Here is an 18,073-nt window from a genome sequence, read left to right on the forward strand (position 1 = left end):
AGAGTCAACAAACATTTTAAAAATACTGTACATAATATGTATATATTTTAGGCTTTTCAGTTCATACAGTCTCTTGCAATATTCAGCTCAGCTACTCAAATGTAGCCATATAATAAATACATGAATTAAGGGGTATAGTTGTTTCCTAATAAAACTGTATTTACGCAAGCAAATGATAGTGCCAGATCAGGAATATGGTACTTAATTTTCTCATCTTTGATTTAGAATAAAAAACATTTTTTCCTGAATGTAATACTTCATTTTTGATTTACTTGCCACTTGGAGAATTTGAATTCAGTTAATTTATCCATTACTCATTCAAAAGATACTGAGTTGCCATCTAGGGTACAAGATGGGTGTGATCATTGAATGCTCATGATAATTAGGTGATGAACATAATCATAGATAAAACCTGCCTTCAGGGAGGTAGTATTTTAATGGGAGTATGTGGAATTGCATATATATTTTAGGTTATTTAGAAAGGTTAACGAGGTTGCCATTTTAAATTGTTTCAGAAATGAATTTTTGCCTTACTCTATTTAATATGACTGATATTTTGGCATGCTTACTGACAAAATGCACTTAAGGAAGTTTTCTGGGGAATGTCGGTTACCAACTTGCTTTTCACATTGCTTGTTTACTCTCATCCTATAGATTTTCAGCCCAAATATTAACACTTCATTGAGGCCTTATGTTCTCTGACCAGCTTATGTACAATAGCCTGTGACAATTGCTTCCTGTTTTAATTGTTTCCTTAAAAGCATATACTTGCAGTTTATAATTGCCCTATTTGTTTGCTACTTATTCTCTTATATTAGAATCTAAACTCTGTAACCTCAGGGTTTGTCCTAGTATTCACTGAATAAATATTCCAAACATTGTTCTTGTTGCAGAAAATACTAAGAATGTACTACCCTGTATTCAGCCTCAATTTTTGTTGTGGGACAGCTAATATGTAACCAACTGGATGTTCTGTATATTAGATAGAATAAATTCTGTGACCAAAAATGAAGCAGGATAAAATGTGATGACTGTCTTGTAGCTACTTTAATGGAGTGGCCTCCTTTCTTGAGTAGGTGACATTTAATCAGAAACTCATGAAGTGAGAGAGTCACAAATGTGAACAGGAAGAAGCATTGCTAACAGAAGAAACAGCAAGCGGAAAGCCTTAAGACAGGAGCGTGTTTGATGCTCAGTGAGAAGGAACAAAGAAGAAACAGATGAGCTTGAAAGTACAGTTCATTGTCAGAACATGTAGCACATTTAATAATATGGTATATGGTTAATGTAAAAACACTAAAACTCTAGAATGAAAAACACTTTTTGATTTGTAGATTTGACATAATGCACACTCAGATTAAAGCTATAGTTACAGGCTGTGTGACATTGATTTACTTTAGGATTCTGTTTTGAGTGCAGTGTAATTCTTAGAGAAGGGTCAGGCCAGGGGTCTCACTCAGAGCATTGAATGCCTCTCTGGATAGCTAATGTTTTATCCTAATTAGCTTATCTCTGTCTTTTTTTGGCTTTGATTTTTTTTTTAAATCAGTTTTGGGATATATGTGTCTGGTAGCATAAATACAAGTATTATCCTATTACATGCAAGAGTGTGTAACATTGTTAAAATTGTATAGTTTCCATAAAAATTGTTTGGCATCTGCTCTGTGATCAACTTTGTATTCAATGAAGTATGGTATACAATATAATCAAATATAGGCATTCAGAAAATATTGAATAAGTGAATTATGTAGTTTATTATATCATCATGATAGATTTTTTAAAATATATATAAAGAAAAATATATTTTGTTCATTTATTTGTTTTTATTTTCTGCCAGGTGGAACACCTACATAATTTTATTTTGTTTCGGTTTTCTATGGGTTTCATTGATAGCATAATTGCCAAATGTAAGTATGTTTAAAAAAGATGGTGTAATGAGATTTATGGGAAAGTGAAATAATGGTAACATGAAATCTTAACTGCTTTGTTTCAGACATTGCCACTGTTGTCGGTTATGTAGTTGTCAGTCGTCCTTTCCTAGATTTATCTCATCCGCGACATCTCAGAAGTACACATTCAGAGCTTCTAGAGGTAAAGTAATAGTAATAACAACGTGAAAACTGAAAAAATTAAAAATGCCTTACTTTTAATTTTAGAAATGTAAATGAAAATTAATATTTCTACTTTAGGATTACTACCAAAGTGGAAGGATGCTTTTGCGAATGTCTCAAGCTCTGGGTCGAATAGTTTTGGCTGGGCGTGAAATGACTAGATTGGCTGGGTAAGATTAGTAATAATGAATAATTGCAGCAAATAATTTTTAAAAATATATTGTCCTTTAGGGTTATGCTATGTTGAGGTTAAGAAGGGGCCAGCATTTCCTACTGTTTGAAACTGGTTTTGGTAGAAAATTAAGGAATATTTTTGTTTCCTGAAGTTAGCTCTTTTGAGCCTTACGTTAGATTAGTGATTTTCAAGTGTCTGTTTTATGGACCCTGGCATTTGATAAATTGGGAAATGATGAATAATGGCAATCTGTTCTTAATTTACAGAAATCTAAGTTAATGAGTAGGATTTCTCACTTGAACTTCTTTGTTCTATCATTCTTAGATTATATTTTTGATACCAGCTTCTTAGCAAAATAAATGAACAGAGATGAGGTTGATTTTAATCAAAGAATATGGAAAGTTAACTTGGTATCTGTAGGTGCATTTATAGATGTAGTCATGTTACATAGTAGTGACATTGTTTTTAGACTATGGAACAGAATTGAATACTATATGTCATTATTTCAAACTCTAAAAGTTGGGAATAGTATAAAAAATCCCACGATAATTTAAAAAGCATCTTAACTTTCAGATTATATAGGGACATTTGATGACTTAAGAGCTTTCCTAGTCCTGTGGTCCATTCATTGTCTTAGCTACTTTTCCTTGCCGGGACAAAACACCTGATACCCACAATTTAAAGGAGAAGTTTATTTTGGCTCACAGTTTCAGAAGTCCCTGGTTAGCAGATTCAAAGGCAGCAATGACATAGTAGAAGGGCCTGCAACTGAGGAAAGGAAGAAAGAGGATCATATCATGGTAACCTGGAATCAGAGCAAGGAAGGAGGAGTGGGGAGGGACGTATATCCTTCTAGGTCTTGCCTCCAGTGATGCACCTTGAACCAGGCCACCACCCTTAAGAGCAAATTAGCTGTAAATGTATCAGTGGATCAGTCCACTGATGAGTATAGCGCACCCATGATCCAGTCACCTTTCAAAAGCCCCACCTCTGAATATGTCAGCCTTTGGTGGGACATTGTACGTCTAAATCATAAAACCTGTCTTTATATTTCTTCTTCTTTTTCTTTCCTTCTTTGACATTTAAGATCTTCATGGTAAGACAGAAGTTGTAAACCGTGATAAAGTCTTTCTCTTGAGAATATTGCCATTCTTCCTGCTTGTTAATAACATTTCTTGTGGCTTTAGAGTTCCTACATGTGGAGTGAATCTGTTCCTTGACAAGGTTTCTTTTTTAAGCCACTTTTTTCCTTCTAATTCACTGTATTACATGTGGCTGACATATTAAAATTGTACATATTTAATGTGTACAACTTAATAAGTAGATGAATTATATACCTGTGAAACCACCACTATCAAGACCATAAGTCTCTCCATCATATTGCAAACTTTCCTTTAAGTTTTTGCTTGTTACTTATAAAAAAATTCCATTTGCTTCAGAGTACTTTCTCTTTATCATCGTGTCATTTTTATACTCTACAACCTCTTGTCCTTTGTTTTGATTTCTCTCTGTTGGCCCAGTGATTTCCATTGAATAGGAAGAATTCTTTACCTTTTCTCCTCTTCAGTGTGGGAAAGGGAATACCTTCAACTCTTCCTTGTTTGTGGGAAGGCAGCATGCATTTTTGCATACTTTTTCTGTATTTTTTCCTCTGACAGAAAGGCCAGCTTTACATATGCCTTTAGCAGGAACCTAGGAACTATGTTTCCTGGGTTTGAGAATGTGCTAGCAGTCGTCCTTCTGTAGTGTCCATAAAAATCTCCCTTAAAATTCTGCCAGCAAGTAACCAGTTTCTCTTGCCAATTACTGAAATGTCATTTTGTGGAGGTGAGGGTTCTCTGAAACTTTTTCCCTTATTCTTATGTTCCTGCTCTTACTGAAACATTAAGAGAACATGTATATATTCTCATTGATAGTTTGTTGATGTGACTTCTTATTAAGCCAAATTACAATTTTAGAAACTGCATTTGGTTTATATAAAATGAAAGGTGTAATAATGGTATAGAGTTGTGATTACAATTTCCTTTTCTTAAAATTTTAGTTTTACTGCTCGGATTACAGAATTGATGCAAGTACTAAAGGAATTAAATCAAGGCAAATATGAACGCACAATGGTCTCACAACAGGAAAGGGGTAAATATGAATGTCAGTTTGAAGGCACAACTTTGTTTTTGCTGACACAGTATGATATTTTATCTGTTATTTTCCATTTAAGGTGTTGAAGGAGTACAAATCAGCCCCTTGATACCTGGTGCTGGAGAAATCATCAACGCTGATAACATTATAAAGTAAGTACGGAGAAAGTTTCTTTACACCATTAAACTTCATTGTCCCTTTCTCTTTAAGCTTAGAGTTAGTGTTTAATGTAAAATTATCTTTCTTAAAAAATAGCTTTCAGATATCATTGACATAAAATTTATTTATATTTTAAGGTGTACAACTTGATACTTTGATTATATATATACATTATAAAATGGTCACAACATTTCAGCTTATCATTTATCATTTATACATTGTTTTCATTTATGTTGTTGTTGTGAGAATTTAAGATCTGTCTTAGGAAATTTCAAGTAAAGAATGGATTAAATGTTGTCCTCATGCTGTATATTAGGTCTCCAGAACTTACTTATCTTACATCATGGCCAAAACTTTATACCCTTTTACCAGCATCATCTCCCTTTACCCTTCCTTAGCACTTGTCAGCCACCGTCCTACTTTCTGCTTCAGTGAATTTGACCATTTTAGATTCCACATACAAGTAAGATCATACAGTGTTTTACTTTTTGTGTCTTGCTTATTTTACTTAACATACCATTTTTCAGCCCCTTCCATCTAAAAAAAATGGCAAGATAATCCTTTTTAAAGGCTGAATAATACTCCACCATGTGTATGTTCATTCATACGCTCTATTTTATTCTTTTTTCAGTTGAAGGACATTTAGGTAGTTTTCATATTTTGGCTTGGTGAATAATACTGCAATGATCTGGGAGTGCAGATGCCTATTTAAAATACTGATTTTATTTTCTGTGCATAGCTACCAGGAAGTACGATTGCCAGATATGCTTGCTCTATATTCAGTTTTTTTAGGAACCTCTGTACTGTTTTTCATAGTGGCTACATTAATTTACATTATTACTGACAATATGTAAGTGTTCCCTTATCTCCACAGCTTAACATTTACCTTTTGTCTTTTTGATAATTATCTTAGCCTCATACCTAGTATAAGGTGATATTCATTGCTGTTTTGATTTACATTTCCTTGGTGATTAGAGATATTAGGCACCTTTTCGTATACTTATTACCATTCAAATTTCTTCATTTACAAAGTATCTATTTAGGACCTTTGCCCATTTATAAGCATGTTATTTGTAAATTTGCTTTTAAGCTATATGAATTTATTATATATTTTTAAAAATTATCTTTTTATTACTTTCCTTGATAGGTTTGATCATGTTCCTTTAGCAACACCAAATGGAGATATCTTGATCCGAGATCTTAGTTTTGAAGTAAGTCTTAAAATGCTCATGTAAAAAAGCTTGAATCATCCAGAAAGTGGGAAGTGAAAAACTATTGTCTAAATATTTAAACTACTTTTTTTATGCTTGATTTAATCTGAATCCACAGAATTGCTTTCAAAACATCTTTGAACCACCTAGAAATTATTTTTCTTCATCGACTGCACTTTAAAATTTCGAGTATTACTATATCTACTATATCAAAAATATTTTGTAAATGAAGTTCACGTCCAGAAAGCCATATAAAATATATTTAATTAGAACTTCCAGTGTAGAATAGTTAAACATGCAAATAGAATTTTAACCTCTTTAAATTAAAAAGTTTCATTTTATATTGTTTTGATAATGCTGGTGGATTTATACCCATAAAAACGAGTGCAGACTTTTTATTACTACCAAACCAATGGGAGAACAGCACAGAATTACTACAAACAGCCATGCCCCCATGTACTCAGTGGCTCAGACCTTGTGAATAGTGTGGCTGATCCAGTCTGTTGTCTTCATGAAATGGGGACCCGATAAACCACATAAAAAAGAAGGAAGATGATGAATGTTTTGGTATGACTTCTAATACTCTGGAAAATGTAAAGGTTACTGTTTAGGTTATATGTCTGTTGTGGTGATAGTAGGCGTTCTTTTGTTGTTACTGATTTTAGAGGGAAAGCTTTCAGCTTCTTCCCATTTAATATGTTGACTGTTGGCTTGTGATGAATGGTATTTATCAGATTGAGGTATTGTCTTTTTATATCTGTTTTCTTCAGAGGTTTTAAACATGAATGAGTGTTGGGTTTTGTTAAAAGATTTTTTTGCATCTTTTGATGTGGTCCTGTGGTTTTTGTCCTTGCTTTTGTTTATGTGGTGTGTTACACTTGTTGATTTGTGAACGTTGAACTATACTTGTATTGCTGAGATGAAACCTAACTTGGTCATGATGTATGATTCTTTGGATGATTTGTTGCATTCTATTTGCCAGTATCTTATTGAGGATATTTGTATCTCTGTTCAATAAGAGATTTTCTTGTACTTTTCTATTTTAAATTGGGTCTTTGTCTGGTTTCAGGGTCATAGTGATGCTGGCTTCCAGGAATGAGTTTGGAAGCACTCCTTCCCTTTCAGTCTCATTAGAGTTTGGTGTATTGGTGTTGTAACCGCCTTGAAGGTCTTGTAGAATTCAGCAATCCATCTTGGGCTTTTCTTAGTTGGTAGGTTTTTATTACTGCTTCAGTTTCATTGCTTATAATTGGACTGTTTAGAATTCTTATTTCTTCTTGGTTCAGTTTTGGTAATTTGTATGTGTCTAGGGATCTGTCCATTTCTTCAAGATTTTCTCATATGTTGGAGTACAATTTTTCATAGTAGTCACTAAGAATCTTCTGCATTTAGTGGTGTCTGTGTGATTTCACTTTTTTCATTCCTAATTGCATTGTTGTCAGTCTTTTCTCTCCTTTTACTAAGTTTGGTTAAGGGTTTATCTATTTTGTTTATTCTTTCAAAAAACCAGCTTTCAATTGGTTGATTCTTTGTATTTTATTTTTTATTTCAATTTCATTAATTTTTTTTGGTCTCAGTTTCATTAATTTCTTCTCTGACCTTTATGATTTTCCATCTTAAAGTATGTTTGGTTTTAGACGCTTGTTTTTCTAATACCTAATATATAATATCTTATAGTTATTATTTGAGCTGCTTCTGTTTTTCTGATGTGAGCAGTGACTCCCAGTAACTTTTTCTTCTGGGACTGCTTTTATTGTGTCCCATAGGTTCTGGTGTGTTGTACTGGTATTGTCATTTAACTCCAGAAGTTGTTTGATTTTCTTTGTGATGCATTGAGTTTTGTTTTTTGTAGTGGGGATTGAACTCAGGACCTTGTACCTGTGAGGCAGGCGCAGGCTTCACTGAGCCAAATCCTGGCCCTGCATTGAAAGTTTAAAAAGTGTGTTGTTAAGTTTTCTGGTAGATAACTTCAGGAGCTTCAGCTTTTATATTTCCTTATTTATTTTTTTTTAGTAGATCTATCTCTTTGTGACAGTGGGTATTGAGGTTGCCTACTATGATTGTGTTGGTGTTTATTTGATCTTTTTTTTTTTCCAGCTTTAATTGAGTTTATTGGTACATTTTAGGGATACAGTATAGTTACATTCATTGTTGGGATCTTGTACCTCTACATGACAGGTCTTGGTTCTCATTTCTTCCCCTTGTCCATGCCCTCCGTTACTCCCTCCTCCCCTCCCCATCTACAAACACTTTATTTCCTTCTTTTTATTATCACACATTTATTTCTTTACCCTTTTTATCCTTCCCCTACCCATCCCACCTTCCCTACACCTTCAGCCCCTTTCTTCCCATTTCACAATGTCAGTAATCTTATTAGGGTCTTATGTATTATTGCAGTTTATTCACACCAGAGAAACTATTCGGTATTTACAAATGTGTGACTTATTTATTTCACTTAGCAGTATATCTTCAATATGCATCCATTTTCCTATGAATGAATCTATTTTCTCATTCTTTATGGCTGAGTAATATTCCATTTTATAGAAAAACCACATCTTCTTTATCCAGCTTCCAACGGCAAATGGGCTGTTTCCAAGTTTTAGCTATTACAAACTGTGTCGCTATAAACATTGGTATGCATGCATCACTGTGATATGATTAAGTTCTTTTGGAAAAATACCCAGAAGAGGGATGGCTGGGTCAAATGGAACCTCCAGTTCAAGCTCTTTGAGGTATCTATCTCCATATTGATTTCCATAGTGGTTGCACCAGTCTGCACTCCCACCAACAATGGAGAAGGGTTCCTTTCTCCCCACAACCCCGCCAACATTTGTTATTGGTTGATTTCTTGATAGCAGCCATTCTTTGTGGGGTGAGGTGGAATCTCAGTGTTGTTTTCATCTGAATCTCCCGAATGACCAGTGATGTGGAACATTTTTTCATATATTTACTTGTTGCTTTTACTTCTTTGTCTGAGAAACGTTCATTTCAGATGCCCATTTTTGAATCGGGTCTTTATATTTGGGAGGGCTGATTGATTTGAGTTCTTTATATATTCTAAATAATAGTCCTTTGTCTGAGGAGCAGCTGGTAAAAATTTTTTCCCACATTGTAGGTTGTCTCTTAGTTCTGCTAATGGTTTCTTTTGGAGTGCAGAAGCTTTTTAATGAGATGAGATCCCAGTGTTGATTCTATCTGCTAGTTCCCGTGCTTCTGAGGATTTGTTCATAAAGTCTTTTCCTATGCCAAAGTCTTCAAGAGTTCTGCCTAACTTACCTTCCAGCAAGTTTAATGTTTCTGTTTTAATATTTAGATCTTTAATCCACTTGGATTTTAATTTAGTGCATGGTGAAAGATAAGGGTCCAGTTTTAATGTGGCAGTTTGAAATACAGTTTTTCCAACACCATTTATTAAAGAGGCTATCTTTCCTCCACTGAGGATGGTCAGCTCCTTTGTCAAAGATGAGGTAGCTGAGTACATCTGGATTTGTTTTTGTGTCTTTCAGTCTGTTCTACTGATCCTCAGGCCTGTTTTTTGCCAGTACCATGCTGTTTTTATCACGGTGGCTTTATTGTATAGTTTCAAATTGGCAATTGTTATACCCACTGCCATGTGCCTGTTGCCTAGGATTGCTTTTGCTATTCTAGGTCTCTTATGGTTCCAAATGAATTTTGGATTCTTTTTTCTAGTTCTGTGAAATATAGTGTTGGAATTACCTTTGGTATTGCATTGAATCTGTATAGCAGTTTTGGTAGTATGGCCATTTTCACTATGTCAATTCTTCCTACCCAGGAGCAGGAGATATTTTCCATTTTTTTATATCCTCTTCAATTTCTTTTTTCAGAGTGCTATAGTTTTCAGTGTAGAGATCTTTTGCTTCTTTTATTAGTTTGATTCCTAGATATTTCATTTTATTGGATGCTATTATAAAAGGAATTTTTTCCCTTATTTCTCTCAGTGAGTCTGTTATTTGTGTATAAGAAGGTTATTGATTTTGGGGTGTTCACCCTTATATCCAGCTACTCTACTGAATCTGTCAATTAAGTCTAGAAGTCTGTTGGTGGAGTGTTTTGGATCTTCAATGTAGAGTATCATATCATCAGCAAATAATGACAGTTTAACTTCTTCCTTTCCTATATTTATTGCTTTAATTTCTCTTGTCTAATTGCGGTGGCTAATGTTTCCAGATTTATATCAAAGAGGAGTGGTTATAACGTGATAGTTTTCAGTTTTTGGCCACTTAATATGATGTTGGCTGTTGGTTTTTCATAGATAGCCTTTATTAAATTGAGGTACAGACCATCTATTCCAATTTTTTGCAGGGTTTTTATCATGAATGGGTGTTGAATTTTGTCAAATGCTTTTTCTGTATCTATTGAGAAGATCTTGTGGTTTTTTTCCTTGATTTTTTTAATATAGTGTATTACATTTATTGACTTACATATGTTGAACCATCCTTACATCCCTGGAATAAATCTGACTTGGCCAGGATGTATGATCTTCTTGATGATCCTCTGTATTCTATATGCTAGTATCTTATTAATTAAGGATTTTTGCATCTATATTCATTAAAGAGATTGGCCTGTAGTTCTCTTTTTTAGTTGCATCTTTCCCTGGTTTGGGAATCAAAGTGATACTTGCTTCCAGGAATGAATTTGGAAGTATAGCTTCCCTTTCAAGTTCATTGAAAAGTTTGAAGAGTAAAGGCAGTAGTTATTCTCTAAATGTCTTGTACAATTCAGCTGTGAATCCATCAGGACCTGGGCTTTTCTTTGTTGGTAAATTTTTAATTACATTATCAATTTCACTGATTGTAATTGGGGTGTTGAAAATGTTTTTATCTTCTTTGTTCAACTTTGGTGATTCATAAGTATCTAAAAATCTGTCCATTTCTTCTGTGTTTTCAACTTTATTAGAGTACAGGTTCTCAAAGTAGGTGTTAATGACCCTCTAGATTTCTGTGGGATCTGTTGTGACTTTTCCTTTTTCATTCCTGATGGATGGATCTGAGTCTTTTCTTTCCTTTTTTGGTAAGGTTAACTAAGGGTTTATCAATTTTATTTATTCTTTCACAAAACCAGCTCTTTGTTTCATATATGTTTTGTATCGTTTTCTTAGTTTCCATTGCATTGATTTCTGCTTGGATCTTTATAATTTCTTCTCTTGTTCCAGCTTTGGGTTTTTCTTGCTCTTGCTTTTCTATTCGTCTAAAGTTCATTAGGATTTTTATTTGAGCCCACTCTGTTTTCCTAGTGTGGGCATTCAATGCTATGAATTTTCCCCATAGAACTGCTTTCATTGTGTCCCATAGATTCCTGTATGTTGTATTGGCTTTTTCATTTATTTGCAAAAACTGTCTAATTTCTTCTTTAATTTCCTCTGTAATCCATTGATTGTTTAGGAGAGTGTTCTTCAATTTCCATGTGCTTGTTAAGTTCCTACAGTTTCTTGTGCTATTGATCTCCAGCTTGATTGAACTATGATCTGATAATATAAAGGGGATGACTTCAGTTCTTTTGCATTTATTCAGACCTTTTCTGTGAGCCAATATGTGGTCTATCTTGGAGAATGACCCATGTGCAGCCGAAAAGAATGTATATTCTGATTTTGTGGGGTGGAATACTCTGTAGACATCTATTAAGTCCCTCTGTTCCAAAGCTTGGTTCAGTTCTGTTATTTCATTGTTGATTTTCTGCCTAGATGATCTGTCAATTTGTGGTAGTGGGGTATTTAAATCCCCCACTAAAACTGTATTAGTGCTTATTTGGTTTTTCATGTTACTTAATATTTGTTTTATATAGTTGGGGGCATTTATATTTGGTGCATATATGTTCATGATTGTCATCTCTTCCACTTGAATTGTTCCCTTTACAAGGATGTAGTGGCCTTTTTTGCCTCTCTTAGTGAGTTTTGGTTTGAAATTTACTTTGTCTGTGAATAAGATTGCTACTCCTGCTTTTTTTTTGGGCTCCTGACACGTGGAGAATTGTTTTCCATCCTTTCACTTTCAGTCTATGGGCTTTCTTTTGCACTAGGTATATTTCTTGTATACAACATATTGTTGGATTTTGCTTCTTAATCCATTCTGCTATTCTATTTCTCTTGATTGGTGAATTGAGGCCATTAACAATGGTGGTTATAACTGATATGTTCTGACTTATTATTGTCATGTTATTGTCATTTTGTTGACTCTTTACTTTTTCTCCCCTCTCCTTTTAGTTTCTTGCCTTGCCTATTTGATTTGGTCTGTTGGGCCTCATGGTATTGTGACCTTCATTGTCCTTTTCTAGGGTATTGTTTAGAATTCCTTGTAGTGCTGGTTTGGTGTTCATGAAGTTTCTCAGGTGTTCTCTGTCATGGAAGTATCTTATTTCCCCGTCTATTTTGAAAGAGACTTTGGCAGGATACATCAGTCTAGGTTGGAGGTTGTTTTCTTTTAGGACTTGGAATACCTCACTCCAGGCTCTCCTTGACCTAAGGGTTTGTGTTGAAAAGTCTGCTGTGATTCTGATGGGCTTTCCTTTGCATGTAATTTGTTTCTTTTCTCTTACTGCTTGTAGTATTTTGTTCTTCTGTTGGATTTCTGCAGTCTTGATTATTATATGTCTAGGTGTAGATTTTTTTTGATCATGGCTAATTGGAGTTCTGTATGCCTCAATTATATGTATGTCTAATTCTTCCCTTCTGTTTGGGAAGTTTTCTGTCATTAATTCTGTGAAGAGCTTTTTTAAGTCATTTGTGTTTTCTCCTGCTATTTCATGGATTTGTATCAGTCTTATGTTATTTTTCTTTGCATTGTCTAGAAATTATTGCATCAATTTCTCATGGTCCCTTACTGTTTTTGAGAGACCTCTTTTTTCACGGTCACTGACTGCAATCCTATCTTCTATAACTGAAATTCTCTCTTTGCAGTCTTTTTTTCTGTTATGTACACTTTCAATAGAGTTTTTAATTTCCTGGATATCTGTTTGAATCTGTTTTATGGATTCCATTTCTTTCCTGTGTTGGGCATTCATTGTTTCCATTTCTTTCTTATGCTGAGTCTTCATGGCTTGTATCATGGTCTTGAGCTCATCTATTTTTTTTGTCAGTTTCTGTTCTAGAGTCTTGAATCATGACTTCCATTTTGTTCATCCTCTCTATGGTTAACTGGGAAAGTATTTCCGATTTTAATTTTTCTAGACCCTGATTGATCTGTTTGTTACCTCCTGTGCTATGGGTCCAAGGTGTCATGCTGGTTCACTATCAGACTTTTCATCCTCATTTGCCCCACCATTTGCCATTGGTGAACTGGAAGTCTGTCTTTGTGTCTTGCTTAAGTGTTTTCTCATTTTTATTTTTGTTGTTGGGTTGTCCTTGGTTTAATTTCTGGGTTATTATGTAAATCTTCCTGATATAGTTGCGTTTTAGCTTTTGAGTCTCTAATGACTCATAGACATCCTCATTTTCATAATATTGGAGAAAACAAGTCATTAAATCAATCACAATCCTTTATCCCAATTGATACATTCAGCAGCCCAACAGGATCAAGCACAACTTGCAAATTGACCACTTGTCGTAGTTATTAATCTATCACCTTTAAACCATGTGAATTAATTTAATATCAAGAAGCAGCCCAAAATATGTTTACAGTGAATATGCTTTTCAGTACAGTATCTTTACCATTTATGATGGGGGCTTAGACTGAGTTGGGTCGAGAGGTGTAAATAAGTGAAAGAATTGGAGAAGGTTTGAAGTGAAGCCAGAGGATGTAGAATGACCATACTATCCTTATGAAACTATTAACTTCAATGGGGATAGACAGAGTGCAGGAATAAGGACAAGAATATATCCCCTTAACAGTAACAGGGGCTCTCCTTCCCTTGCAGCTACGGAGCCATGAGTAAGGTAAAATGACAGGAGAAAAGAACATAATGAAAAAAAGAAAAAAATAATAAAAGAAGTCTGAGTTAGGGCAGGAGCAGGAATAAAAAGGGAGATAAGGGATAATGTGGTGAAGCAAGAGACTGAGTTGGAGAGAGAGGACAAAAAGAAAGAAATTTTAGGGTGGAATGAGGGAAGAAAAGAAAAAAGAAAAAAAAAAGAATTTGAAGGGCGTCTTTCAGACTATGTCTCTGTTGTCAGATTATACCACGTGTACAGCCATGTGCAGAACCGAATCCCTTGATCTCAGCTAGCCAATGGCAGATCCCCACGACTGAGACTGATCTCAGTCCACAAGGCCTAAATTGAGTTTCCCAACCCGCAGGGTTGAATGCCACTCAGTTCTATTACAGGTTTCCCCTGCCCTTTCTTTAAAGATATTCAAAATTGGGAGCTCAGAAAAATATCCTTCATGACCACCTATGCCTCTGCAGAGTGGGTCCAAGGACTGTCCCAATCAGTAGGTTTGAGAACGGGGATGGGGCAGGGCAGCAGGTCATGGGGGTGTTCAAGGGCACCCCCGCAGCTAACTTTCTTACTGGATCTGGTGGCACACAGTTGGGGAGGTCGTGGACCTACCATGTGGGCCCGAGCAAGCGGCTAGAGAGACCTCCTCCGGGGTCCTTAGGTCCTTACTCTATTTGATCTTTTATGACCAGCAGTATTTGTTTTATGAAATTAGGTGCTCCAGTATTTGATGCATATATTTTTACAATGGTTATCTCTTCCTGTTAAGTTGTTCTCTTAATTAATATGTAGTGACCTTCTTTGCCTGTTCTGATCAGTTTTAGATTTATGTTTAATTTGTCTGAGAATAAGACTGTTTGCTTTCTGGGTCCTGGTATCTGAAATATTGTTTTCCATACTTTGATTTTTACTCTGTGAATTTCGTTTTAGATTAGATGAGTTTGTTGAATGGAACAGACTGTTGGATTTTTTTAAAAATTTAATTTATTGGTACATTCTAGGTAGACAGTAGAGTTACATTCATTACTGGGATCTTGTACCTTTACATGCCAGGTCTTGGTTCTCATTTTTGCCCTTATCCCCACCCTCCCTTCACCTTCCCTCCCTTCACCTTCCCTCCCCTCCCCCCCTTCAAACACTTTAATTCTATTTTTACATTTTCCACATTTTTTTCCTTTTCCCTTATTCCCCCTTCCCTATCCTTCTCACTGTCCCTACACCTTTGGTCCTTTTCTTCCTATTTGCTAAGTGCCCCATTAGGATCTTGAGTACTATTATAGTTTTTCACACCAGAGATACTATTCGGTATTTGCATATGTGTGCCTTATTTATTTCACTTAGAAGTATATCCTCAAAATGTATCCATTTAACTATGAATTAATCTACTTTCTCATTTGTTATGGCTGAGTAGTATTCCATTTTGTAGAAAAACCACATCTTCTTCATCTAGTTTCCAATTGATGGGCAGATGGGCTGTTTCCAAGTTTTAGCTATTACAAACTGTGCCACTATAAACATGGGTGCGCATATATCACTGTGGTATGATTCTTTCACTTCTTTTGGAAAGATACCCAACAGAGGGATGGCTGGGTCAAATGGAACCTCTAATCCTAGTTCTTTGAGGTATCTCCATATTGATTTCCATAGTGATTGTACCAGTCTGCACTCCCACCAACAATGGAGAAGGGTTTCTTTCTCCCCACAGCCCAGCCAGCATTTGTTATTGGTTGATTTCTTGATAGCAGCCATTCTTTATGGGGTGAGGTGAAATACCAGTTTTGTTTTCATCTGCATCTCTCGAATGATGTTGGATATATTTTTATTCAGTCTGACAGTGTGGTTTTAATTGGGGAATTGAGGCTATTTACATTGAAGATATTGATTTATTCCTGTTGTGATCTTTTTCTCCTGATAACTCATTTATTTTTACTTTATGTTTAACTGCTTGCCTTAATGTATACATATACTCCATTTAATTTTTTGGCTTTGTTGGCTTTATTGCCTCCGTCTAGGATACTCTTCAGGTGTTTTTGTATGTTTGTTTGTTTTTTGTGCTGGTTTGATGTTCATGTATCTTATTATTTGTCATGGAATGTCCTTATTTTTACATCAGTTTTGAAAGACAGTTTTGAAAGTTGTTTGCTTTTAGGGCTTGAAGTACTCATTCTAAGCTCTCTTGGCCTTTAAAGTTTGTGTTGAGAAGTCTACTATAATCCTTATGGTTTACCTTTGTAAGTTATTCTTTGCTTTTCCTGATAGCTTTTAAGATTCTTTCTGTTGACATGGGATTTTGAGTAAGATGTGTTGTGAGGAGCTTCTTTTTTCATAATAGTTGGTGTTCTGTAAGCCTTGCTTATCTGTATGTTGAAGTCTTCCTTCATACTTAGAAACTTTTTTATAATTTCTGTAAACAGATTTTTTATTCCGTGTACTGTCTGCTAATTTCTGACTCCAAATAACTTTAGTCTTTTTAGCATCATCTCATGCCTGTTCAATGATCTTTTCTTGTTCTGTCATTATTTTTAAGGCTTCTCTGAGTAATTCATGATTTTCTATTTCTGTCTTCAATTTCAGCAACCCTGTCTTTACATTTGTCATTTCTGCAATTTATAAATTCTACACAATTTTTAGTTCTAGTATTTCTGTCTGACAGTTTTCCATAAAGTGTGAATCTTTAGTAAATTTGTAACATATTTTGAACCATTTTGTTCAGCTCTTTCAAGTTTTTATTTGTTTTTCCCATATCTACTTTGATCATTTTGTATGTTCTCTCATTTTTTGGGTAATATTCTCTTTGAACTTGCCAAGATTCTTTATCTTTACCTAAATCACTTTATACAGTTCCTCTTACCTGGCATTTGCTTTTCTTTCTATAAATGAGTGCCCTTTGAATCTTCTTTAGGAAAGTTTTGAAGGCATTGGAGGCCTTTTGTTGCCTTGTTTTCTCATGTTCCTCTGTTTGTGTGTGTGTGCGCGCGTGCCCGCGAGTGTTTCTTTTCCTTTTCCCCTCCCCCTCCGCTCTTCCTGTCCTCTGTAGTGTTGAGAGATTGCAGTGAAATTGAGTGTGAAAAGATTGGCGTTGATACAGAGATCTCTTTAGTTAAAACCTGTTTTCCAGTGATGTTCATGGTCTTATTTGTCCAGGGATATTGTCCAACTCTAAAAAACCTTTCAGCAGAATTACTTTGGTCCTTGTTACTATGTTGTAGAGAGAGAATTTCTCTTGACAGCAATGTGAACAAAACTAAGCATACCATCAATCAGACACATTAAAATTTGTTTTGATAATTTAACCCTTTTGTCAGTATCTCTGACAGACTACTGTATTGGGATGTGTGAGGTATGGGGAGATGAGATGGCAGGTAAAAAGAAGGGGATTTGTCAATGGGAAGAGAGGTTGATAAGAGATAATGTCAGTAGGCAAAAAGAAAATAAGAATCTGGACTCTGTTGGAGTTATTTTATAGCTGGGGTAAAAGGCTAATGTAGAAGGGGTTTGGGAGAGTATGTAATCAAGAGGATATATGCAGATGGGTGACAATGTATTTAGAGACTGGGGGAGACAGAGGTTTCTGTTGCCTGTTAATTTATTTATTGGTAATTTTGTTTGGTTCCTCTAAACCCAATTTTGTTAAACATTTCTCCTTATATACCCTAATTTGTGTCCTCTCTGATGCACTTCACAGTTTCCTGTCAACGTTTACACCATTACGTGGAGGAGGGAAGGGAAGGCAAGAAGACAGAATAGTGAGGGGGACAGAGAAGGACTAAGAAAAGGGGGGCTGAGAGTTGGAAGATAGAAAGGAAGAAAGGGAACAGGTCCAACAGGAAAACCTTGAAATTTAAAGTGTTATAATTGAGCAATACCAATAAAGAAAACAAAACAAAAGAACAGAATTGATAGAAAAAGAAATAACAAGAACTAACCAGAATAGCCCAAATTTAACAAATTACCATAACAAGATTATAGTAACTACAGTTGCCAAAATAATCATAAAAAAAAAATCATGAAAACCTTTGCACAGGGCCGGGGATTTAGCTCAGTGGTTCCTACACCTGCCTTGCAAGCACAAGGTTCAATCCCAGGTACACCCCCAAAAAAACTTTGCACAGCTGTTACAGAAGTAACCAGTTCTTCCACACAGCTGCTCCCTCTTCAGTGATGTCATCAGCTGGGTTTGATTATCCATACAGTTTCCTTCTGTGGAGGAAGGAAATTGGGGGTCTGTATCAACTTGTATCCTTCTTTTTTTGTCCAGCACCTTTTCTTTTAAAGCTCTTTATGTTTAGATGTAAGGTATTCTGACCAGTCCCAGTACCCTCTTTTTGTTGTTGTTGTTGTTGAAAAGGCTTTACTTTGTTTTTATTTTGGTTTCATTTGAAAAGTCTTG

The 18,073-nt window shown here is 35.2% G+C and overlaps 1 protein-coding gene across 1 annotated transcript in view; it reads left to right on the plus strand.

Annotated features, from left to right (window-relative positions):
• Abcd3 (ATP binding cassette subfamily D member 3) overlaps window positions 1-18,073 on the plus strand; it is a 79,191-nt gene that overhangs the window by 44,274 nt on the left and 16,844 nt on the right. Inside the window, exons 11-16 of the mRNA XM_010608035.3 lie at window positions 1,838-1,907; window positions 1,994-2,091; window positions 2,190-2,281; window positions 4,328-4,419; window positions 4,502-4,574; window positions 5,729-5,792. Of these exons, the coding sequence (XP_010606337.1) occupies window positions 1,838-1,907; window positions 1,994-2,091; window positions 2,190-2,281; window positions 4,328-4,419; window positions 4,502-4,574; window positions 5,729-5,792 (489 nt within the window). The remainder of the gene's footprint in view (window positions 1-1,837; window positions 1,908-1,993; window positions 2,092-2,189; window positions 2,282-4,327; window positions 4,420-4,501; window positions 4,575-5,728; window positions 5,793-18,073) is intronic.

The sequence above is a fragment of the Fukomys damarensis genome, unplaced genomic scaffold, assembly GCF_012274545.1.
Source record: "Fukomys damarensis isolate Sample0158 unplaced genomic scaffold, DMR_v1.0_HiC HiC_scaffold_33, whole genome shotgun sequence".
Classification (NCBI taxonomy): domain Eukaryota; kingdom Metazoa; phylum Chordata; class Mammalia; order Rodentia; family Bathyergidae; genus Fukomys; species Fukomys damarensis.